At 55.2% G+C, this 21,406-nt stretch overlaps 1 protein-coding gene across 7 annotated transcripts in view; it reads left to right on the top strand.

Annotated features, from left to right (window-relative positions):
• The window catches only part of BCAS3 (BCAS3 microtubule associated cell migration factor), a 572,946-nt gene extending 552,570 nt beyond the window's left edge, over positions 1-20,376 (top strand). For 6 of the 7 annotated variants that reach the window (XM_067716301.1, XM_067716302.1, XM_067716299.1 and 3 more), the window contains one exon: positions 19,575-20,376. In XM_067716301.1, coding sequence (XP_067572402.1) covers positions 19,575-19,723 — 149 coding nt within the window. In that variant the 3' untranslated portion in view covers positions 19,724-20,376. Of the gene's footprint in view, positions 1-841; positions 1,096-19,574 lie in introns of those variants that run through there. The other variant, XM_067716305.1, reaches the window with a different exon arrangement.
• The last annotated feature ends 1,030 nt before the right edge of the window (positions 20,377-21,406 follow it).

Raw genomic sequence — 21,406 nt, 5'->3', positions numbered from 1 at the left:
CCCAAGCTGTCACCAAATGGGATTCATTTGGTTTCCTTTGACCAGATTAAATCTATCAGTCTATATGTGTGCACACATATATATGTTTTTGTTGTTGTTTTTAAACTCTGCCTCGATTTTAAAGGCCAGTAAGTTAAGCAGATATCATGGAAGTTAACCTGTCCCCCCTGCCTTTGTTGAGAATCAGTTTTCGCATTTTGCAGCTCCAGATAAAGTATCAGCCTGGTCGTGCAGCCCAGGGCCTTGAAAGGGCAGCCTGACACACCCACATCAGAGTCAGCCTGCTGCCCAGAGATAGCCAGGCAACGTGGGTGAGAATTTCCAGCAAGTCACCCTTTGCTCAGAGCAGCCTGTCAGTCCCACTCTCGCTTTCCACAACCTGCTCCTCTAGGTGCTCATGGGATAGGGTGACCCAAGCATGTGCCTCTGTTCGTTCCTCCGAGGCACCAGAGATGATCAGTTTCTGTAATGCTTGCAGCAGGCTCTTTGTTTAGTGTAGTACCCGGGACGGGTGCTCCATGACCCCTGACACCAAAGCCCATTGTATCCGTGCTTCACTATTATACAGGTTTACCTAGTGATATGCCGGTAAATGTTTAACAACCAGCTCTCCAAAGGGAAGCAGGAAAGCCCTGATTTATAGCAGTTGGGCACTGCCATAGGACAGAACCTCCCATTACGGCCAATTTCAAGCTATCAGCATGATGTCAGTCAACCTAGCAGAATTCCTGAAAATGTAGCAGTCAGCCAGCCCCAGCACCCCACTGGTAAGCCATACCATAGTGCAAAACAACTCTCCCCCAAAGTAAAGCAAAACCTTTCAAAACCTTACTATTCGCAGAGTGGTCTGTGAACCAGCAACACTGTCTGTATCCAGGAGCTGATTAAACATGCAGAATCTCAGGCCCCATCCAGCCCTACTGAATCAGCACCTGCGTTTTGACAAGATCTCTATGCACATTAAAGTTTGAGAAGGCCCGTTTTAAAACATAGTTGACCTGTGAGGCGGACATTAGCTCTGTCCTCCAGGATGGCTGTGACCAGTTACTCTAATTGGATCAAAATTAAATTTGAAAGTCCAGCTAAAAAATAACTGACTGCATTGCTTTCTTTCTAATATCCTCACACCTCTTGCCCCTGTTACCTTTCCCCTGTCCCCAGTCAAGAAAACAAAATCCAGGTCAAGTCAACTCTGCTCGTACACTTAGGTTGCTGAAGAAAAATCATAAGTTGTTCAGATCGGTATGTCTACAAACATACGGCCTGTACTGTCCAGTGAGCCCTGGCAGTCCTTCTGCATTTTCCCAGTGCCCCCTTTTCCGATCCTCAGTTTGCACTCATCTTTTGCAGCAGATCCCAGTGCATAGAACAGTGTCTGACACATAGGGGGTGTGCAGTAACTACTGGGTGAATGGATTGTACATTTAACCTAGGTGTTAGCAGCTCTGCTGCAGCTTTACTGCTGTGGCTTCTGGCCCGTTTTCATTCTCTTAGAGATTCCCCAGATCTCTGGTCTTCTAAGAGTTCGTATTTTATTATTTTTTCCATATTATTGCTGTTTATTTGGTATGAATTAGTCTGCGCTTTATTCGGTATGGGACCTGTGCTCTGTCCACCCGGCATCTTGAAATCAGTCTCTTTCCTTCTTCATGGACGCTATGTCAAACTTCCCGTTCCCCTCAAATCTCTTATCCCACCAGCTTGTCTCTCACCCTCAGAAAATGCTGGTCACCATTTGAGCAATCCCTTGGCCTCCTGCACCCAGACCCTAAACGTCCCTGCAGCAACGTCCCCTCCCCTGCTGTCCAGAGGAGGAGCAGTTCCTACCCCCAGCCTGCCCGGCCACAATACCCAGAGTCACCACCGAATGTCCATTTTGCCCCAGCGCTGGCCCGGTGAGCCAGGCCCTGTGATCTCGGAGTGATTTCCCTGTAGTTCCTGTTTCACCACACTCTCATGGTTTTTCTTCTGCCTCTGCTACTTCTCCGTCCTTTCCCCGGGCTTGCTTTCTCTGTCGGCCTTCAATGTATTTCTCCAGGCCCTTTCTTAGCCCTCTTTCCTCTCCCTCAGTGCGAACAGGGCCATCCCCTCTGCTTCCGCGGCCTCAGTTACTACCCATAAACCGATGATTTCCAAAGATTCTCCAAGTTGGCTTCCTCTCCTGATCTCCAGACCAGTCACCTGTCGATGTTTCCACATGTCCAAAAACTGAACTCCTCTCCCGCCAGCTCTGTCCTTCTCCCAGATTCACCCCATCTCATCACGTACAAAGCCCTTCATGACCAGCCGCTGCCCTGTCTGCAGACTCCTCTCTCACTGCTCTGGGCGAGCTCCAGCCGAGCTGAAGTCCCCGGAGGGTCCCTAAGCACACGTGTTCCCTCTGCCTGCTGGGCCTCTGCACAGACTTCTCCTTCTGCCGGGAATGCTGTCTCCTACAGCCCCTCCTCTCTCAGCCCCTCAAAATAACATGACTAATTCCTGCTTAGTAGACAAGCCTTTCAATATTGCCTTTTCTAGAAAAATAGGATTTTTTTCGATAAGCAAAACATTTACTTATTCCAGTTGTTTTGTGTCTAAGTAAAGGTATAACCTAAAACCAAAAAACTTTTCATAAACACCTGGACACATATTAAGTTTATTTTCACTTTAACTCTTTCAATCACTATTTAGCTAAACCTTGTCTTTCTTTTTTTGGCTTTCTCCCGCATCCAATAGCAAAAGCCCTAGGCCTAGTTCACAGGTCCTGAGCAGCTGTTTAAAGTATTGACACATCTCTGTTGCAGGCAGCCTCCCTTTGCTGCCGTTGACTCTTAAGAGCTCACTAAGTCAGCAGTCAAGGTCAAGGGGGACTGACTCTTCCCCATGACTGTGGCTTCCATCAGTCCTGGGAATGCTGTTTCATTCTCCTTTATGATCACAGCACTAAGGGTAGGAAAGAGGCTCATCCTTTTCTGTCTAGAGTCTCTTTAATAGATTCTGTCCTAGTCCAGAAGCAGCTACTCTTGGGGATCACACTGGGGGCTCAATCTTTACCTCTTACCTTCCATGAGAAATACATTTACTTCCTTGCTCAAATATATAAAACTTTCAGAAAACAATAGTATAGGCAGTACACTCTAGTACTATTTTATTTCTTTTTTTTTTAAATTGGGGTATAGTTGCTGTGCAATACTGTGTTCGTTTCTGCTGTACAATGATGTGAATCAGCTGTCTACATTTTTTTTAAATGCAGTCATGACTCACTAAACTGACTTTACAATACATCAATGAATTGTGACCTACAGTTTGGAAAGCAGTGCTCCAGTTTACTCTGCTAAATCCTCTGAGTTTTCCTGTGTGTATAGTAATTACTCAGCAGAAAAGGCTGTGAGATTCTTTTCAGCGAAAGGTCTTCCAAAGATTTCTGTCAGAAACTACTTCTACTTTTTGAAAGGGCTGTACCTTTTTTCCTCCTTAATATGGAAAGCACATTTTGAACAGTAGACACAGCTTTTAAATGGTCATAGGAAGGGTTCAATAAGTGAATTAACAAATAGCCATTAACAAAGTCCATCGACTACCTACGTTTTGCAAAAAGATGAACTAAAAGCACTATTTTTGTGTATGCGCACTAATATCTTTCATTTCAGGACTGTGAGAATTAAGATCTCGATAAATGTTAGCTATTGTTCCTGGAGTTGACCAGATGGGCACCCCAAAACAAATAACCCAGTATGTTGGACCATGTTGGACCCTCTATCCTACCTCTAGGATTAGCTCTTCCAATGGGCCTTGGAACTCCTGCTTGCCTCATTGCTGAGGGCTGGGAACATTTTCGTGCTAAGGCTGCATTTCCAGTAGGACCCGTGTCAGCCCCCTTCCATCTCAGGGTGCCACATGATCACGTGACAGTAATTGCAGGCATGGGGCAGTGAATTAATTCTCTTACCTTTTAGACGTCCCTGCTCTCAGGCAAGCACTATCATGGAAGCAACTTAGCCAGTCCCTTAGGTACTTTCCTCTGCTTCACCTAGTCGGGCCCTGGATTTTCTCGCCTTCTTCAGTGCTTTCAGGGGCTCCTGTCAGCCACCTCCTCAGTAGGCCCTCACCTTCTCTCCGGGGCCGCTGCAGGCAGGCGGGCTCTCTGGAGGTACCCCTGGGCACGGTGCTGGCCCTCCAGGGAATAAAGCTTTCCCTCTCTCAGCTCACTTTCTTCCTCTCTAAGTCCAAGGGAGAGGGAAGACAGGAGGTGCAGGAAATGTTGGCCTCCTGTTCCCGTGATGTCCTGGCCGCTGTTCCCTGTGCCGAGCGCTTTGGTTGCCTTGTTTCCTCCTCTCCTTTGTCCTCACGGCCGCCACCTCCCAAACGGCTTCTACAGCTCCAAATCCATGCTAACCATGTGAGCATCCTACAGTTGTCACACCACCGCCGGGTAGACGTTCCTCTCTGCGATGTACAAAGGAGGAAAAATTAAAGCTTTGAAATGAAATCATAACTAAAACATGTGGGATTAAAAGGAGATATCCAGGGCTTCCCTGGTAGCGCAGTGGTTAAGAATCCTCCTGCCAGTGTAGGGGACACGGGTTCAAGCCCTGGTCCAGGAAGATCCCACGTGCCGCAGAGCAACTAAGCCCGTGCGCCACAACTACTGAGCCTGCACTCTAGAGCCCGCGAGCCACAACTACTGAGCCCGTGAGCCACAACTACTGAGCCCGCATGCCTAGATCCCGTGCTCCGCAACAAGAGAAGCCACCACAATGAGAAGCCTGCGCAACGAAGAGTAGCCCCCCGCTCGCCGCAACTAAAGAAAGCCTGTGTGCAGCAACGAAGACCCAACACAGCCAAAAATAAAATAAATTTATAAAAAAAACAAAAAAAGGAGGAAGAATTTCCAGTTCTTAAGATCCTGTCACCTGGTCCGAGGGGTTTATCAATCACTCCTACATATTATTCCCGAGAAGGGAGACCCAGAAAAGGAAGGCATCCTTACTGTCAGGGCCTCCTCTGCCTGTCCTGTTTCCCTCTTCACAAGAGCCCAGGGCCCACACATGACAGCCTGGGCTCCTTGCTGTGATATTTCAAGTCTCTTACAGGCCTTCCTCACCTTCCTTTCCAGCCTGCTCCCCCCACACCCCTTCCACAGTCGCCCCTTATTCATATTCCATGCAGACACCCTCACCCATCACCCCCAGCACGTGGCACTGCTGACCTGGCTCTGTTCAAGGGCCTGCTGCCCTCACCCACTGCCCGGTCACCTTTTTAGACCAAGCTCAAATCTCACGTTGTCTGAAGCTTTCTCTGAATTTCTGCATCGCCTACTCACTTGACACTTGGCCCTGGGCAGGTAGTACATGTTGCCATTTCCACTAACTAGCAATGGCGGATTCCCTTCTCCATCCCACTGGGGCAAGGCTCAACTCTGGTGGTCTCTTCAGCCCCTCCGTCAGCCATACTGTGTGTCTTAGCCCAACTCCGGTTCCTCGGACTGAGTCCGATTCCTCTTTGTTACCTCTAACCACCAGCCTTTCCCTGCCCAGCATCTAGCACTGGGACAGGAGCCAAGCTGAGCCCCAGTTAATGTTTGCTGAATGACTGGATGGGTTTTCGTGGCTCCTGAGAGGTAAATGAAAGCCAGTCGGAGCAATGGAAAGAAGAATTGTGTTTAAAAGACACACTTGTCAGTTTCTGGCCAGTTCTAGATAGTTAGTTTCTGCCTCCTCCATCCCTCTCTCCTTTTCCCCTAAGGCCGCTGGAAGCCCCAGGCAAAGGCAGAGCTGTAATGGAAGTTTAGGGCTGAGAAGCTCCTCTGCACATTTCTCAGTTGCCCAAAGTCTTCTTTGAATTCTTTAACCAAAGCACACTGATTGCTGTCGACAAGGAGGAAGTGCCCATGTGACCTCATCAGTGAATCTTCAGAGTCCCCTTTCCAGGTGTTGCCCCACATGGGCAGGAATTCCTGTGGAAAACGGACAGGCTTGGACAAGGGGTGGAGAAGGGCCGTTGGACCCCCAGATAAGGGGCCTTCTCTGAAGACATGAACATGGGTAAATGGTTAACAAACGGGAGGATTTCTCTCCGTTCCTCCTCTTCTGCCAGAGAATTCACCTTTAACCATTGACCTTTCTGCGAGGTGTGAGATCTGAACAAAGTTGAACACAGTCATGGATGGTTAAATACCCAGCTTTCCCTTCTGCCCCTGCCTCTGCCCCTCTACTGCCCCGGAAGGTGGCCTGAGGTGTCGACCACCATCTGCCCCCACCCCAGGCGGGATGGCTGGCGACAGAGGAAAGACAAACAGACACACAGAAAATGAAAGTTGGAAGTGGCCCTCTGACCCTTTAGGAGTCCAGAGCCTGGGCTCTTGAAGCAAAAGAGTCCTGGACGAAGGAGGCCAAGCCGTGCCCATCAGATTGAATTTACAGAGGGAGGCGTTTCCGAGCACCCACCCCAGAGTCAGCTGTCTAACCTCTGACATTTGGTGATTGCTTCCTGCCCACTTCTCTTTGAACCCCACCCCTGCCCCCAGGGACCTGCAGGCCCACCACAGAAAGCATTCTTAAATGTCCTGGTAGAATCTCCCGGCACCAGGCTTCCCAGACCTACGCCGATTCCCCCCACATATGTTTTATTTAGTGTAGCCCGATAGCTTGCAGTCGCACCCCTCTGTGTGCTTAATTGAGTTTGGGGAGAATTGACATCCAGTTGCTTCATTTGTTCAGGATGATTTTTTCCCTTCTGTGCCTGCCCGCCCCACCCCCGCCAGGTTGGGGCCAGGGGGCTCATTTTTCTGGCCGGTTCCCATCATCTCCAGTTGGCCAGGACCAGCTTGCCATCTCCACTTTGATGTATGTGACTGGTGTTGGCCTTAGGGGTGGGTTGTGGGGAGGAGCAGGTGGGCTGAGCCTACCAGACCCCCCCCCCGCCCCCGCTTCCATCCGGGCATGGGCCTGGGTCCTTTGGTTTCATACTTTATCCCTCCCCAAGCCACTGGGAGCTGAATCTAAGCGTATGGTTCATGCGTTTAAGCACGTCTCCATGAGCCTTCTCTGAGCAGCCCAGCAGCACTGCCAAGCAGCTTGGAACTTAAGGCCTGGTTTCCACATTCATAGAACCCGAGAGGGAGGAAGAAAACCTGAGGGGCTGCGGTGCCAGTGGTAACTCCACATCCTTCTCTGCTCCCATTCCCTTGTAAGGGCGAAGGCAGGACTGGGAGAAGGAACAGAGGGAAGGACAGACGAGTTCAGGCTGGCAAGAAATAGATAAAACCCTGCCTGACTGGCATGGACATATATACACTACCAAACATAAAATAGATAGCTAGTGGGAAGCAGCCGCATGGCACAGGGAGGTCAGCTCGGTGCTTTGTGACCACCTAGAGGGGTGGGATAGGGAGGGTGGGAGCGAGAGAGATGCAAGAGGGAAGAGATGTGGGGACGTATGTATATGTATAGCTGATTCACTTTGTTATAAAGGAGAAACTAGCACACCATTGTGGAGCAATTATACTCCAATAAAGATGTAAAAAAAAAAACAAAAACCCTGCCTGTGCTGTGCCTCGGAACAGACCACTAGCACTCCCCGCAAAGCGCTCAGTGGTCAAACCAGATTTTCGTATCTACTCCCTTTGATCTTGGCACCGCTGCTCTCTGAAAGGTCCATGTTGTGATCCTCTTTAAAGAAATATTTTATTTTCAATACGGACACAGCTCTTGACATAGCAGCAAAAACCATCACCCCTGAGAGGCACATGGCTGTGAAGTGTGTTGGTATGTAACTTCCTGTCTTTGCCTACGTGCAGGGCCTCATCCACTGCTCTTTTGGTCCCTCAAGAGGCCCCCCGCCCCTGCCCCGGTGCTCAGGCTTCAGGAGGCATTGGAGTGAGGGCAAGAGGTCGGCTCAGACAGGAGGTACCTTCTGGCGACGGACTGGTTTGGGGTGGGGAGTAGCTGCCGTGCTTCCCCCAACAAGAGTTTCTTTGAGAACCTCACTCCCTGCCCCCCACTTTTAAGATGGAAGTCAAATTTTCGGATTCTGCTGTGCAGAGCAGAGAGGTCACTAGGCTCTAATGCATTTACCATTGACTGCCCCTCTTGTAGTGCGTCTATTAGTGAGTAATTTGATTTGTACCTATTCATTTGCAGTCCCTGCAGGAGCCTGGAGCTGGCCCCTAGTATAATTGGTGCTGTCTCTATTTTTACATCATTAGATTAGCCCCGACTCCTGGCCACTTGTTGTCTGCGCTTGTCTGTCCATTTATACAACCTAATGTAACACAAAATTCATTACTGATCACATTACTTTCAACTCTGAAGCCAGCCTTGTGATAAACATTTGGTTAACCCCTTCCTGCCCACAGGGGGGCTGACAGAACAAATGCACTCCCACTCGACGGGCAAATCAATATTGTAATACAGCAAAGTGGAATTGCATTTCTAGATTTGTTATTTCTCCTGGAGGAGCAAATGGAAAGGCTCGTCTGAGCGAGCTGAATTGAATAATGAATAGAGGCCCGGCACCAGCAGCCAGTCTGTGGACAGAGCACAAAGGCAGCATCCGCCTTTGTGTATCCGCCCAGCTTTTTCATCTGGACGGGCGGCACCGCAGCAATTAATCGAAACTCGTGACTACGGGGTCAAGATCATAGGCTGGGGACCCTAACAGAGGCAACAGAGACCTTGACCCCATCACCACTGTCCTAGCTAAGCTTGGCCTAGGACAACTGAACTAAGAACTAGGTTCATTTCCTTAAAACCTTCACTGATACGAAGGCACCAGCCCTATGGCCTTGGCAGTAATGCCACCAAGCAATTAAATTAAATCCATTACTAAACTAAAGTTTACCATTTGGAAACAAATATACAAAATGTTTCCTATTTAGAGGCAGGTCAGCAGTGTTGGGATTGCTGTGAGCTGTGCCCATCTCCAGGGTGAGCACTCTTTGGTGTGGAAGTGCCGCGTGTGCCTAAAAGTGGTCCTAGATCTGATGGGGATGTTGGTGAGCAGCCTGGGGGATTCTGGTCCAGGAGCTGACCGAGAGCCTTAAAGGGACCTGTATTCAATCTAGAAGAGTCTTATCTACCCCCACCCTGGTTATCCCCTCCCCAGCCCCCATTTGTCTCTGGGGAGCATCCACACCCACTCTAAGTCATTAACTTGCAGGACAGTTTGTTTCAAAAAGACTACTACCCCGACTTATTAAGAAAGTCTCGTAAAGTCTATACCACAAAGATTAGAAAAATAGACATAGAGGAAGTAGAATGGAACCCATTACCATGAAAGTCATAAATCCCTAAGTAAAAATAAGCCGTAAACTGGAGATGCTCAGTTGGGAAGGGAAGCGGGAAAAGGCAGCCTGTCTAGGGGATGTTCTGCTTGAATTCAGGGAAGTCCTGAACGGGAGGCTGGGGAGAGGCACCGAAGCCTCGGGTGAGTGCGCCTCCTTTCTATTGAGTGGCATGGGCCACCCTCCGTCTCACCGAGGCTGGCACCTTGGACCGTGCTGCCCGTTAACCCGTTCGGAGCCCTGACAGGCCAGAAATGACCAGCAATCCTGTGAGACGTGGAGGTCCCAGGGATTCCCGGAGACGGCTCCCAGGCCTTCTCCGTTCCTCTGCTTCCTTCACGCCTCCCTCCTCTTCTCCGTGCGTAGGGGCAGGCAGGCTGCCTCACCCTGCCCGGACTGTGAGAGGCTCCATTTTCCATAGAGGGCTCTGGGACCAGGCCAGAGGCTCTCGAGTGCATCCTGTTGGGAGAAACTACAGAGAGGGGATCCCTCAGCAGGGCGTGACAAGGCACATCCAGGCAGTGGAAGGAGGACACTGGTGCATCCCCGAGGCGAGCCTGGGTTCGGCAGCCGTGTCCCCAGGGCCGCTCACCTCCCCGCCCCTGCCCAGCCCACAGTGCACTGACTTGTTCAGTCAAAGCGAGCCTGCTGCTTGGGCCTCAGCTGGCCGTCCTCTCAGGTGGGTAAGTGGGATGGTGGGGGAGAGGGCGCGGCATGGGCCCCCGCCCCATCAGCTCTAGAAAACAGATCAGAGCACAGGCCTTAACTGTACAGAACGGGACAGATCAGTGGCAGGGAGCAGACTGGGTCAGCCATGGAATGAGAGATGATGGTGATTTCTTAACCTTGATGGAAGGGGGAAAGCCACATCTTACCAAACTCTTCCGCTGCATCGGAGAGAATTTAATTACATTTGGACATTTGAATGAGAACCGGATGTGGCTTGAGCCCATCAGGCCAGCCGTGTTCAAGGAGCAGCATCTCTCCTGTGGTCCATGGGCCCCCGCGCTGTCTCACAGCCCCAGAGGGCGGCTCGGGAAGACCCCGCCCGGGAGCTCGGTGGGGTATTCCGAGCTTCAAGGCTGGACTTCAGGAGGCAGGAAAGTCGAGGCTGGCTGCCGGACACCTGGTTCCCTGGGACAGCTTCCAAGCTCTGTGTCCTCCCCAGAGCCATGCTGAGTGGGCATGGTCGCGGGGCCCCATATGCAGACGCACACAAAGGAGGCCCGTCCAGCACCTGGCTGGGCGTCCTCTACCGCCACGCTGCCCCCCTGCATCTACCTCAGATGGCATCTGCCGCAGCTCTGTCCCCCATGTTGTGCTGCTGGCCTGGAGCTAGAGGGGGCATTTTGGGCCCTCCTGGGTGAGGACCGCTTCTCCAAGGGCCTCAGCCTGCTGAAGCATCAGAGATGGCAACCCCCGCTTTCTACCCAGGACCCCACTGCAGTGAGAGTGGTCTCTCCCACGCGCTCCGGGCGTATCCTGCTTCTTGAAGCACCTTCACATCCTCTTCTGTTTAGAGCCTCACACGCCCCGTGAGGTCTGCAGAGCAGCCCCTCCCCTCCTGCCTGACAGATGGTGATGCAGATGAGAAGTGAAGCAACCTGCCCAGGCCATTCAGCACGTTGGCGGCAGGACTGGGGCTAGAGCGAGTCCTCCTCGACACCCACAGGGAGGTTCAGCTCAAGGCTGCTCCTACATCTGGCTGATCTCAAGCATGGTTTCAGCCAGATTTATCACATAACTCAAAACCAGGGACCCGTGAGCCAGGTCAGCTCAGCCTTTGCCATCCCCAAGTATAATATGCTGTGACAGGACATACTCTGCCTGGGTCAGGATTTAAAGTTAGACAGATGTAGTGACACCGAGAGGGTCCCCACACATGGGGTGCTGGTCGAGGTGACCTGGGTGGGTGATCCTGCTCTCTTCTCCTTAAGCCAAGACTTGAGAGGGCTTGGGTCACATGGGTCGCCTGGGAGCAGCTTGTGGCAGCCTTCCTGGTCTTTCCCTGGCTGGGGCTGGTGCCCTATCATGGCTGTTGTAGGAGGGACCCGGGGGAAGGCTCCAGCCCCAGACAGGCCAGCCTACCCTCTGGCCAATACCACCTAAGCCTGGAAGGGATCCGGGGCTGGGTTGTGAGCTGCTCTGCCTGGAACTCAGATGCTCTGCTCCCTTCTCCACCCCCAACACACACACACGCGCACGCACGCACGCAGGCACGCGCGCGCGCGCGCGCGCACATCCTGGACCTAGCCTACCTCTGTGCCCCTGTCTCATGTATTAATGCCAGACTGGCCTGCTGTCACGAATAGGGTTTCCAGAGGCCTGAGGACCTTTCCTGTTGGAGGGAAGAAAGGTGATGTGCCTTTTCCCCAGTTTTTCTGGGTGGGGCCTAAGGCACAGAGAGGGCTCTCCACTTGCCAGTTTCCTCAACCATCCTTTCCAGGTATTGATCGTGACTTTCACCTTCCAGGGAGGGGTCAGTGGATGCCCAGAAGGGTCTGAGGTCTCCTTGAGGCCTCAGGTCTCCCCCCAAAACCCTGAGGTAATTAGGCAGCTGTGCGTGGCCCCAGTGGCCAAGGGACACACTTCCAGGTGCCTGAGCCACGAGCAGCAGATATTTGCCCTTCATGTTTGGAGCTGGCAGCGGGGGAGGGCTTGGCGAGGGGCAAGGCAGGCCACGTAGCCTTGGCCTCATCCTGTGACGTTCTGGGTCTCGGTACCTGCGGGGTCAGGAACAAGAGCTGGGCAAGGAGATAAGAAAGCGTGTTTGTGGGAGCCCTGTGGGTTGGAAGAGACTCCTGCCAGGAGGGAAGGCGTGTACCTACCCACCGGCTGCAGGACTCGGGCCGTTGGCACAAGCTCTCAGGGACCCCAGGCTGAGTGTGCAGTGAGATGACCAGAAGTCGGGTGGAATCAGTGGGCCAGGGCTCTGTGCTCAGACACAGGTGTGAAGCCCTGGAGATACCCAGGCCATTGTTAGCTATCTTCTCCACTCCCTCATTCCGTCACCCAGACCAGGATTCCCATTATCTGAACTCCGAAGGCCCTTTTCATCCTCAACCCCTCAGCTTCGAGAAACTGCCCTCCTTCCTTCCACAAGTGTGCCCGGGAGGGGAATAAAAACCCCTGCTGGAGGAGAAAGGTGATACCTTCTCAGCCCTACCCCCCAGCCCCCATCCTTCCAAGACCTGGTGTTGGTGGAAGAAGAGGATCCCTGGTCTGTTGGCCTCTCTGCGGGCTCTGGAGCCTGGGGAGGGTGCCTGAGGGTGGGATACGGCAGGGCTGAGAGGACAGGAAAAGGGAAGGTGCAGGGGGGCCATGCAGCCTCAGTTCAGTGTGTCAGGGTGGGAGGAAAATCAAGGCCTCCCTACAGGCTGCCTCCTTTAACTGCTGCCCTTTTAACCTCCTAAAAAGTGCCCTGGGGCTGAGGCTGGCTCCAACCCAGAGTGTGGTCTGTGACAGAGCTGTCAGGGTTTCCAGAAGCCATCTCGGGCAACTCCATCTCTGTCTCCCTGAAGAGACCCCCACCTCTGTGAGCCACTCCTGTTCTCTGGAAGAGACAGCAGTAGTTTCCAGGCCCAGGGCTGCTGTAAGACAAGCAGCCCCTAGCCGTGTCCACCCCCTAGTTGGCCTCCGGATCACCTCTTCGGGTTCCAGCACCAGGAAGCTGACGAACCTCCTGAACCCGCAGGATGCAGCCAAGCCCCCCACCTCCTCAGCGCCTCTCTCTCCGAGCCCCAGCTTGCATAGCTGGTCCCAGGCCCTTGCTGGCAGGCCCCTTGCTGACAAAGTCCATTGCTTGGGGCAGACCCCGTTGAGATCCACTTGCTGAGCTTGAAGCAGTCCTGTGGTCCCCTGGTCTCCTCTCTGTATATCCCTTTCAGGGAAGATGCTAAAAATCGCTAATCTCCTGCTCAGAGGACCTCCTTCCCCCCACCCCACTCCCTGACCTCAACCCCCCAGCCAAGAACCCTCACGGCAGAAGGGGATGGAAGCCATTTCTGTTTGCAGACCTCTGAGCCAGGCACTGGGCAAGATGGGGCAGTTTGGCTGACAGTTCCGTGCTCTGGGGCCACCCACTCCCCTGGGGTACCACTGAGCCCAACCCAGACACGGAGCTTAACCACAGGCCCTGCTGATGGGGAAGAACTGGGAGGTGGACGCAGGAGGGAAAAATCAATGCACGTCAACAGGGTTGGAAATTTATTTTCCAGCTCGGAAGAAGGTATTTTCAAAGAGGCAAGGAGGGAGATGAAAAGCTGTAAACACATATCTGCCATCTTCCTCTTCAGGCCATTTCTTGATTAAAAAGAAAGACTCTTTCCCAAGATCCAGTGGAGAAGGGGGAGCGCGAACCGGTGGGGCCTGGATGGCAGAGACACCTGCTGGGGAGGGAAGATGGAGAGGGACCCCGAGGTCCTGTGGATAATCACAGGCGCTAATACAATTGCAGCAATGAGAGTAACTCACATTTGCTGACGGGAAGCTTTAAGCACTTCATGACGCGCTCTACATGCATTGTTTAATTTAATTCTACGACCACACTATGAAAGAGACACTGTTACCCTCCTGCGCAGGAGACTGAGGCACAGAGGTTGAGTAACTTGCCCCAGATCTCCCAGGTAGCAGGGCCCAGGGCCTGTGCTCTTAACCACTGCCCTCATCTGCCTCCCCAGCCTGGGCCGACATTGTCCCCCCCCCACTCCTCAGGCCCTTGAGGCTGAGGGGTAAGGGTGGGGGGCATTCTCCCTCCTCTCTGCTGGAAGTGGGCGGTGGGTACCACCTAAGACTCCACCCCAAGGCCTAATCCTGCTCCCCGCAGGCCGCCTGGGCAGTTAGCTTGGGACGGGGGTGTGTGGCTGCAGCCAGGGCCCAGTAGAAGTGCTCTGCTCATCCCTTTAATGAGCAGCATCGAGGCTGAGTGTGCAGAGCTGGGCCGGCTGGAGCCTCTAGCACACCAGAGGGGCCCGGCAGTAAATGCTACTCCTTTTGTGGCAAGGGTAGTGCCAGGGAGGCCTGGGGACTGAACCCCAGGGGTCCCAGGGACCCTCCGCCCAAACACACACACAGAACTGCCCTCACTGACCCCATCAGGTCCCGGAAACAGACCTTCCTCAGCCGAGTCCCGAGACGGGCTCTCCACAGGGCCCTCACCCACCAGAAGCCAAAGGGGCTTCCCTCGGGGTCTCTGGCCAGCCACCCTCACTGCCACCCGGCCTGGAGGAGGCCTGGAGAAGGTCAAGCCCAAAGTAGGACTTCACTCCTGACCTTCCCCCTGGGGTCTCCTGCCCCCCTGGGCTCCCCCAGCTCCTCCCAAAGCTCACATAGACCCTGTGTCCTCAGCGTTTCACCCCCTCCCCAGGGATCAGGGAACCAAGACCATAGCGCTCAGTAAAGTGGCTGCTCCTGTGAAGAGAGACCTGCACCCAGTCTTACCAGGCACTGCACGGCCTCCAGGGAGTGAAGGGTCTGTACCCAGGGGAGAGGACTGTCCCAGGGAGAAGAACCTCCAGGGTGAAGCAGCCTTGGGGACCAGCAGTCCAGCGGGGAGGACCAGAGAGAGGGGCTTCCTCATGCCCTGCCCCCCGTGCCATCTCCTGTGCCGTGTAAGGTCCCCTTCCTGCCTCATCCTCTGCCTCTCCCTGGGTGGAGCCCTGCCCTGCTCATCGGCACCCACCCACGGCTCGCAGGAGCCAGGCTGCTGCTCCTGCCTTTGCAAAGGGGCGTCAGTATCCTGCTGGGAGATGAGGGGCTGGGGTGATGGTGGAGTGAAGGACGGAAGACAGGCTCCCTCATCCTGCGTGGCCCAGCCCAAGATGGGGCAGCTAAGCTCCTGCCTCCTCACATGCTCCCTGGGTCTCCATTGGCATACACGCCCAGGGAACCAGGCTCGCTTCTCCCTAACAAGGCCAGCCACCTCTTTGCCCGCCTCTGACACCTTCGAAATTTGCCAGGCTCCATAGAGAGTGAGGGCAGCACGAGGGCTGAGCTTTCTCGGTCCTTTGCTTACTTCATGAGAGCCAAGGCACCTCCTTTCTGCTTGTTGCTCATTCCACTGCCCCCCTACCCGCTGTGGCTTACCCATCCTGGCCCAGGGCATAGAGGGGCAGCAGGCCCATTTTCCAAAAAGAGCCAGCAGGGAATGGGTGGACACAGCCAGTGGGGAGCACTGGCGCCAGTCTTAGCGGTTTCTGGAGTCGTCACATCACCGTCCTGGGGCCTGCAGCGGCCCAGTTCTCTCTCGTGGGGGGTTGTGTACCCAGAGCCAATGGCTTCCTGCTCTTCCTTGGTTTTGCTGCCTGCAAGGTGGGGAGACCAGCACCCACCTCCCAGGAGCACGAAGGCGCTGGAGAATGTGAGGTCATAATAGGATTTTCTATCCGAGTCCAGTCCATTGTCTAGGAGCTACTCTTCATCCCCTACCTCGCTCTGAGGCCTGGAGAGCAGCCTCCTTTAGAGCTAGCTTTTTCCCACCGGCCAGAGTCCACCTACTTCTGCTGAGTGGGGAGGCTTCCAGGGATGCTTGCTTAGTCCCCCACCACAGAGCCCCCAGCTCTCTCTCCTGCAGCCCTGGCAGGTTTCTGGTGGGCTTTCCCCACAGGTCCACCTCAGCTGCAGGAGAGCTGTTCAGACCCAGGGGTCTGGGGATTGGGGGAGGAGGGTGGCAGCCAGAAACTGGGCCACTGAGTCAGAACATCCGGAGGCGTCCCCAAAAACTCAGCCTTTGTCTGTCTCCTCTTCCTCTCCTGGCATCCCACGTGCATGGGGCGCAGCCGGCACTGCATGGGCCAGAGGCTCCTTCCCTCTCCCCCACCACCCGTCACCCTCACCAAAGGGGGTCTCGGCTGTGTCACGACACTTCCATCTCTGGGACCCCAAGACTGGTCCCCAGGCCCCTACACATGCATGTCACTACAGAATTCTGCTGCAAGCTTACCCTCCTCCCAGTGTGACTTCCCCACACCTCCCGATACCCTCTCCTCCTGCTTGCAGAGATCAGTGTACTTCTCCATCATTGTCCGGGTCTTTTCCCAAAAGGTTCCTCAATGCTCTTCTTTTCACAAGGGAAAAAAAAACAATGCCAACAGCCCAGCGTCCATGAGCAACAACAGTCACAAAGCATGTGTTCAGGATGGAGGAAGGTAAGGCCACACACTTCCGTTTGCCGCTTGTTCTGAGGGCTGGGCGGCTGGGTGGCCTGAGGGGCAACCGTGTGTGCACCCCTCGAACACGTCCACATCCGCTTCTGCACACGCTCATCCTGTCTCAGCGAGAAGAAGAGAGGGACTTGACAGAGGCATGTAGGAAAGTGCCTAGCCCAGCCGGGCCCCTGCTTCTTGTACTGGTAGTCATGCGCAGGAAAAGCGCCACATCTCCTTACCACATCGTTCACTCATTCATTCGAGAAATGTTTTTTGAGCACCAGCTGTTTTCTAGGCCCTGCGGTTGGCACTAGGGAATACAGAGAGAAAGCACAGAACTGGCCCCCGAGAGACCCTCCACCTGGATGGAGACACGCGTGTGAGCAGGCGGTGCACAGTGTGCTAGAGGGCCCAGGGCAGGAGTGGGGCCTGGCCGGCTCTGCCAGGGCAACAGCACAGGCTCCTGCTTGCCCTTAGCTTTGAAGATGAGTAGGCGCCCTAGGGGCCTAGGGAGCCTGGGAAGAGCTTTTCCGTCAGAGGAAGTTGGATGAGCACCGGCCCAGAGGCCTAAGGCAGCCTGGAGAGGCCCCCAGACTGCCCAAGCTCATTACTGGTTCCTCAAATGCAATAACAGGAGAGGTTAGTGAGGTCTTGCTGGGGGCGGGTCAGTCATGGAAGGCAGTTCGATAGAGCTGAGGGGTTTAGACCTTATCCTGAGGACGCTTAGGAGTCGATGAAGATTTTTAAGCAGAGGAAAAGCAAGATGAGGTTTGTGCTACAGACAGAACACCCCAGCTTTGGGATGCGGTGGCTTGGAGAGGGGGGTCTGGAGGGCAGGAGACCAGTAGGGAACTTTGGAACTTATCCAGGCAGGAAGCACAGGCCTAACCCGGCAGTGGCCGTGGGCATGGGGAGGAGGGAAGAGGCCCGGGGAGACGTCCGGGACATAAATTCACCAGAGCTCGGTCGCCCTGGGAGATGGGACCACTTCCCTCACGTCCCAGGCCTCACTGGTAAAGAGAAAACACGAGCAGGACAGCTCAGGCTCTACCTGGCCCCTGAGAGCAGCAAACTCATCTTGTAAGTCCCTTTGGCAACCGTCCCTGCACTGTCACAGGATGGGATGACGGGCGTCCGCCCAGACTCGCGGGGTGGGGTCCCTGCAGGCCTGTGCTGAGGGGCAGAGGGGGTGCCACGCTCGGTCCTGGGCTTCCGGCCCCTCGGCTTCCTCACTAGTGGGGATGTGCCGGCGCTGGGCCTCCAGAACGTCAGGCATGGCTTCCAGCTCTGGAGAGGTGCCGGCCTTCCCCATGCCGGTGGCCTTTTCTGCTCCTCCACGTGGGGCTTTCTCCCTTGGCTCAGGAAGCCCCTGCTCCTCTTGCTGCGGCCACTGCTCCCGTCTCCTGCCCTCCTGGCCCTGCTGCCAGCGCCCCCTAGTGCTGGGACAGCCTGCACCAGGGCCAGGGCCTCTGGAATCAGAGATCTCCCACAGACTCCTCGGCCCGACGCTTCCATACAGAAATCCCGGGGCCTGTTCTTTGCTTTCCTGTCCCGTCCCTCTCTCGGCACAATGGCCTGGACTCCCAGATGAGGGTGAGGCTAGAGGGCGATCCACATCTAGATAACTCTCGACTTATCTCAGGGTTGGGCCCAACGGGGCAGCCAGTGTCTCTTGGAGATCAGGGGCCATCACCAAGCCTGTAGCTTGTGTCCACAGCCCCCATCTGCTGAGGGGTTCTGGTGTCCAGGCACACACACCCTTCCAGCCTGAGGGCCCCTCACGCCTCACACAGGACCAGGAGCCTGCTCTGAAGGAGGGCAGCACAGACTCCCCCAGCCCGTTCTGTGGCTGCCTCTGCTGGGTCACCACGATGCTTTGGGGGTCACCCGCGGGGGGGGGGTCGGTGGTTATTTCCTGGCCGACTGGTGATGGCCGGCCCAGGAGCAAAGGCCATGACCCATTCCCTAACCAAAGCCAGCTGTGCTGCGTGTGTACGGTGGCAGGGAGCCAGGGAGCAGGTGCAGGCTGGAGATAAAAGAGACCAGACAAGTGTAACATTCGAGCACACCTTGCCGTTTCAGATGACTGCTTTGAGGTCCTGGGCTCCTGGGGTGGACACGCAAGACCCCCTCAGTCCCGGGCAGGTGTACCTTGGGGAAGGAGAGGTTGCGGGTACCACATCTCGGCTTGGGGCCCAGAGTTTGCCCAGGGATGTGTGTGCCCACATCTCAGAGCCCACTGTGAGGGAGAGGGTATAGGAACTGGCCACTTTCAAAAAGCCAAGAAGTAATTCTCTCTTCCTTGCATTCGGCACGCCAGGAAGTCTATCCCCAGCCCACCTACCCCAGTACTTGTCTTGGATCAAGAGATGGTGGGCAGTTGGGTAAGCTGCCCAGAGTTGAACGAGAGGGAGCCAGGTGCCATACCCAAGATGGTAGCGTGGCTGTGTTGACGCCAGGGAAGGGGCAGAGGAGCAGATGGGAGCCTCCCTGCCTGCTTCCCAGGTTGACTCCGAGCATAGAAATTCTGGGGGGCCTCCAGGACACTTGGGAGCCCAGAGGAAGGGAGAAAGGAGGCACTCCAGGCACGTAGGCCCCTCTCAAACCTGGCATTCCCTCCTGAAGGGAAACAGGTCACTTTCCAGGAGGTGCCGCAGATGGACCGGGGCCTGGCCAGCAGGCAGACTGTGTGGGTGAGAATGAGTGAGCGAGTGGCTAAGCCAGGGTTGAAGCTCCCTGGCAGGGGAGGGGAGGGAGACAGATCAGGTAGGGAAGCGTCGGTCCTTCCCATGTCCTGGCTTCTCCCCTCCTGCCAGACTTGTAGCTCCAGGATAGGAGCCTCTCATGGAGTTGGGGGAGCATGCTGGCTGAGCACATGCCCCATGTATGGCAGTGTGGTCCTGACAAATCATCAGGGCGGCCGTACTTCTGGCTAAAGGGGCTCCCACAATGAGGGAGTAACTGGAGCCCGCCAGCCAAGGGGGCTTCGCCCTCCTCAGGGGGAGCCTCCCTGTGCCCCGAGCTGCCACCCGGCCCGTCCTTCCCCCCGCAGAAGGATGTAAATGGACCCAGATTGGTGCCTCAAGGCAGGCAGCCCGGCCCAGGGCTACCCCCGCCTCCCCAAGACGGCACTCTGACCGGGCCTGGCCCGCTCTTCTGTCTTGCAGAACTACAGCGAGAGGGAAGCATCGAGACTCTGAGTAACAGCTCAGGTTCCACCAGCGGCAGCATCCCGAGAAACTTCGATGGCTACCGATCCCCACTGCCCACCAATGAGAGTCAGCCCCTCAGCCTCTTCCCTACCAGCTTCCCGTAGGTACCAGCAACCTGCTTCTGACTGGCTGGCCCACTCACCTGCTGGGGGGAGGGGAGAAGTCCCCGCTCTGGTCCTGCCCTTCGGACTCTGCTCGTCTTTTACCAACCACCTTCCCCAAGCTTCCTGACAACAGCCGCCCCCCTCCCTGGATTGAGAAGAGACCCTTCTCCAAAGCACCTTGGCTCACCATGCCCTCTGCCCCCCATCAACGGGGCCGTGGCTGAGAGAGACTCTGCAGAAGCTCCGTCCCCTCCTCCGTTTGCACATGATGTCCTGCATTGGACCCGCTTTTGTATTTTCTAACCAAACCCTTCGGGGGCCTGGGTGGGGCGAGGGTGGGTGGTCCGGCGGGCACTTTGGCCCTGAGCGACAGCCCCAGCTCACTCCTGGCTTTGGCACACGCTGCCCAGCTTCCCTTGGCCAACCTCCTTCTGGCGTTGAACTGAGGCCCAGCGTATTAGGGAAGGAGGAAGGAAGAAGAAACCCCCCTTCCTCTTTTCTTTCCCCTTTGGCTCATGGAAAGGATTTGTCTTTCTTGTCTGTAAGCCCTTTTACCCTGGTCCTGTACTGTTCAGTGAAGGAAACCCTGGTTACTGAGGCCCTGTCAAAAAGTGCACGTCTTGTTCAATAAATCACGCTGCAGTTGGTGTCCATCCCTGAGTTGCTGGGGTCAGGGTCCTCTCCAAGCGCTGAGCAGAGTCCTGTGGGCCTGACCGTGTGTCCCTGCTCCACACGTGCAGCTGAGGGGGAGTCTGGGAGGGGGGAGGAAGGAGAATGAAGATGTTTACTCTTGAACTGGGGCAGGGTCTGACTTAAATCCATTCTCTGACCTTCTTGCCTGTTACCAGAGCCATTGAGTTCTGGGAGCAGCCCAGGCCCGGACCCTCCCTGGCTGTGGCCATCAGGGCTGGTCAGGTCCTTGGCATGTGCTTCTGGGCTGCTGTGGGAAGGAGAGCCTGATGAAGACTCTGGCCTCGTCTTTGGGACAGGCTCCCTGTCATTACGTCTCCTCAGACTCAGAAGGTGACGGGTGGTCAGGTGAAGGTGGGTCTCCCAGGAAACCTGGCTGGAACCTTGGATGACAAGTTCCTGATGTGGTTCCCCTCCCACCTCCCAATTCTGGACCTAAAGTGAATGGCAGGAAGGAGACAGGAGCCAGGGGAGTGAAAAGGGGTAGCCCCAGTCCCGCCTTCCCTGAGACCCCAGAGAGGCCTGGGAGGATTGAAGGAAACCCACTGATCCAGGTGTGGTTTGGGGTGAAGTTTAATGTAACAGCCACAGAAGAGTTCACAAACAAGCAGGCCTTCCCATCCAGCCATCCAGCCAGAGCGGGGGAGCTCCAGGGCCCCCGCCCTCTTCGCACGCACCCCATCCAACCCTGGCGCCTGCGGAGAGATTAAATCTTCAGTGCCCTCCACCCGACCAGTTGGGCATGCTAGCAGAAGGGGGACCTGAATCACACTCGGCTCTGAAGGCTGAGTAGATGGCCCTGCATAGGGTGGCTGAAGCCAGTCCCTCCTGCCTGGGAACCTGCGGGGTGAGGAATCACATGCCAGAGTGAGGCATGCTGGGAACGGAAGGAGGCCTGGGCCCAGTCGGGGCTGCGGGAGGAACAGCAGCTTTTCCCGTTCCAGCCCAACTGGAGACACTGATGTGCCTGGCATACCCCCCACCCCAGCCAGA

Source organism: Pseudorca crassidens, chromosome 19 (assembly GCF_039906515.1).
Source record: "Pseudorca crassidens isolate mPseCra1 chromosome 19, mPseCra1.hap1, whole genome shotgun sequence".
In the NCBI taxonomy this organism is placed as follows: domain Eukaryota; kingdom Metazoa; phylum Chordata; class Mammalia; order Artiodactyla; family Delphinidae; genus Pseudorca; species Pseudorca crassidens.
Note: the sequence above shows the minus strand (reverse complement) of the source record. Positions and strands in the feature narration are given on the sequence as shown.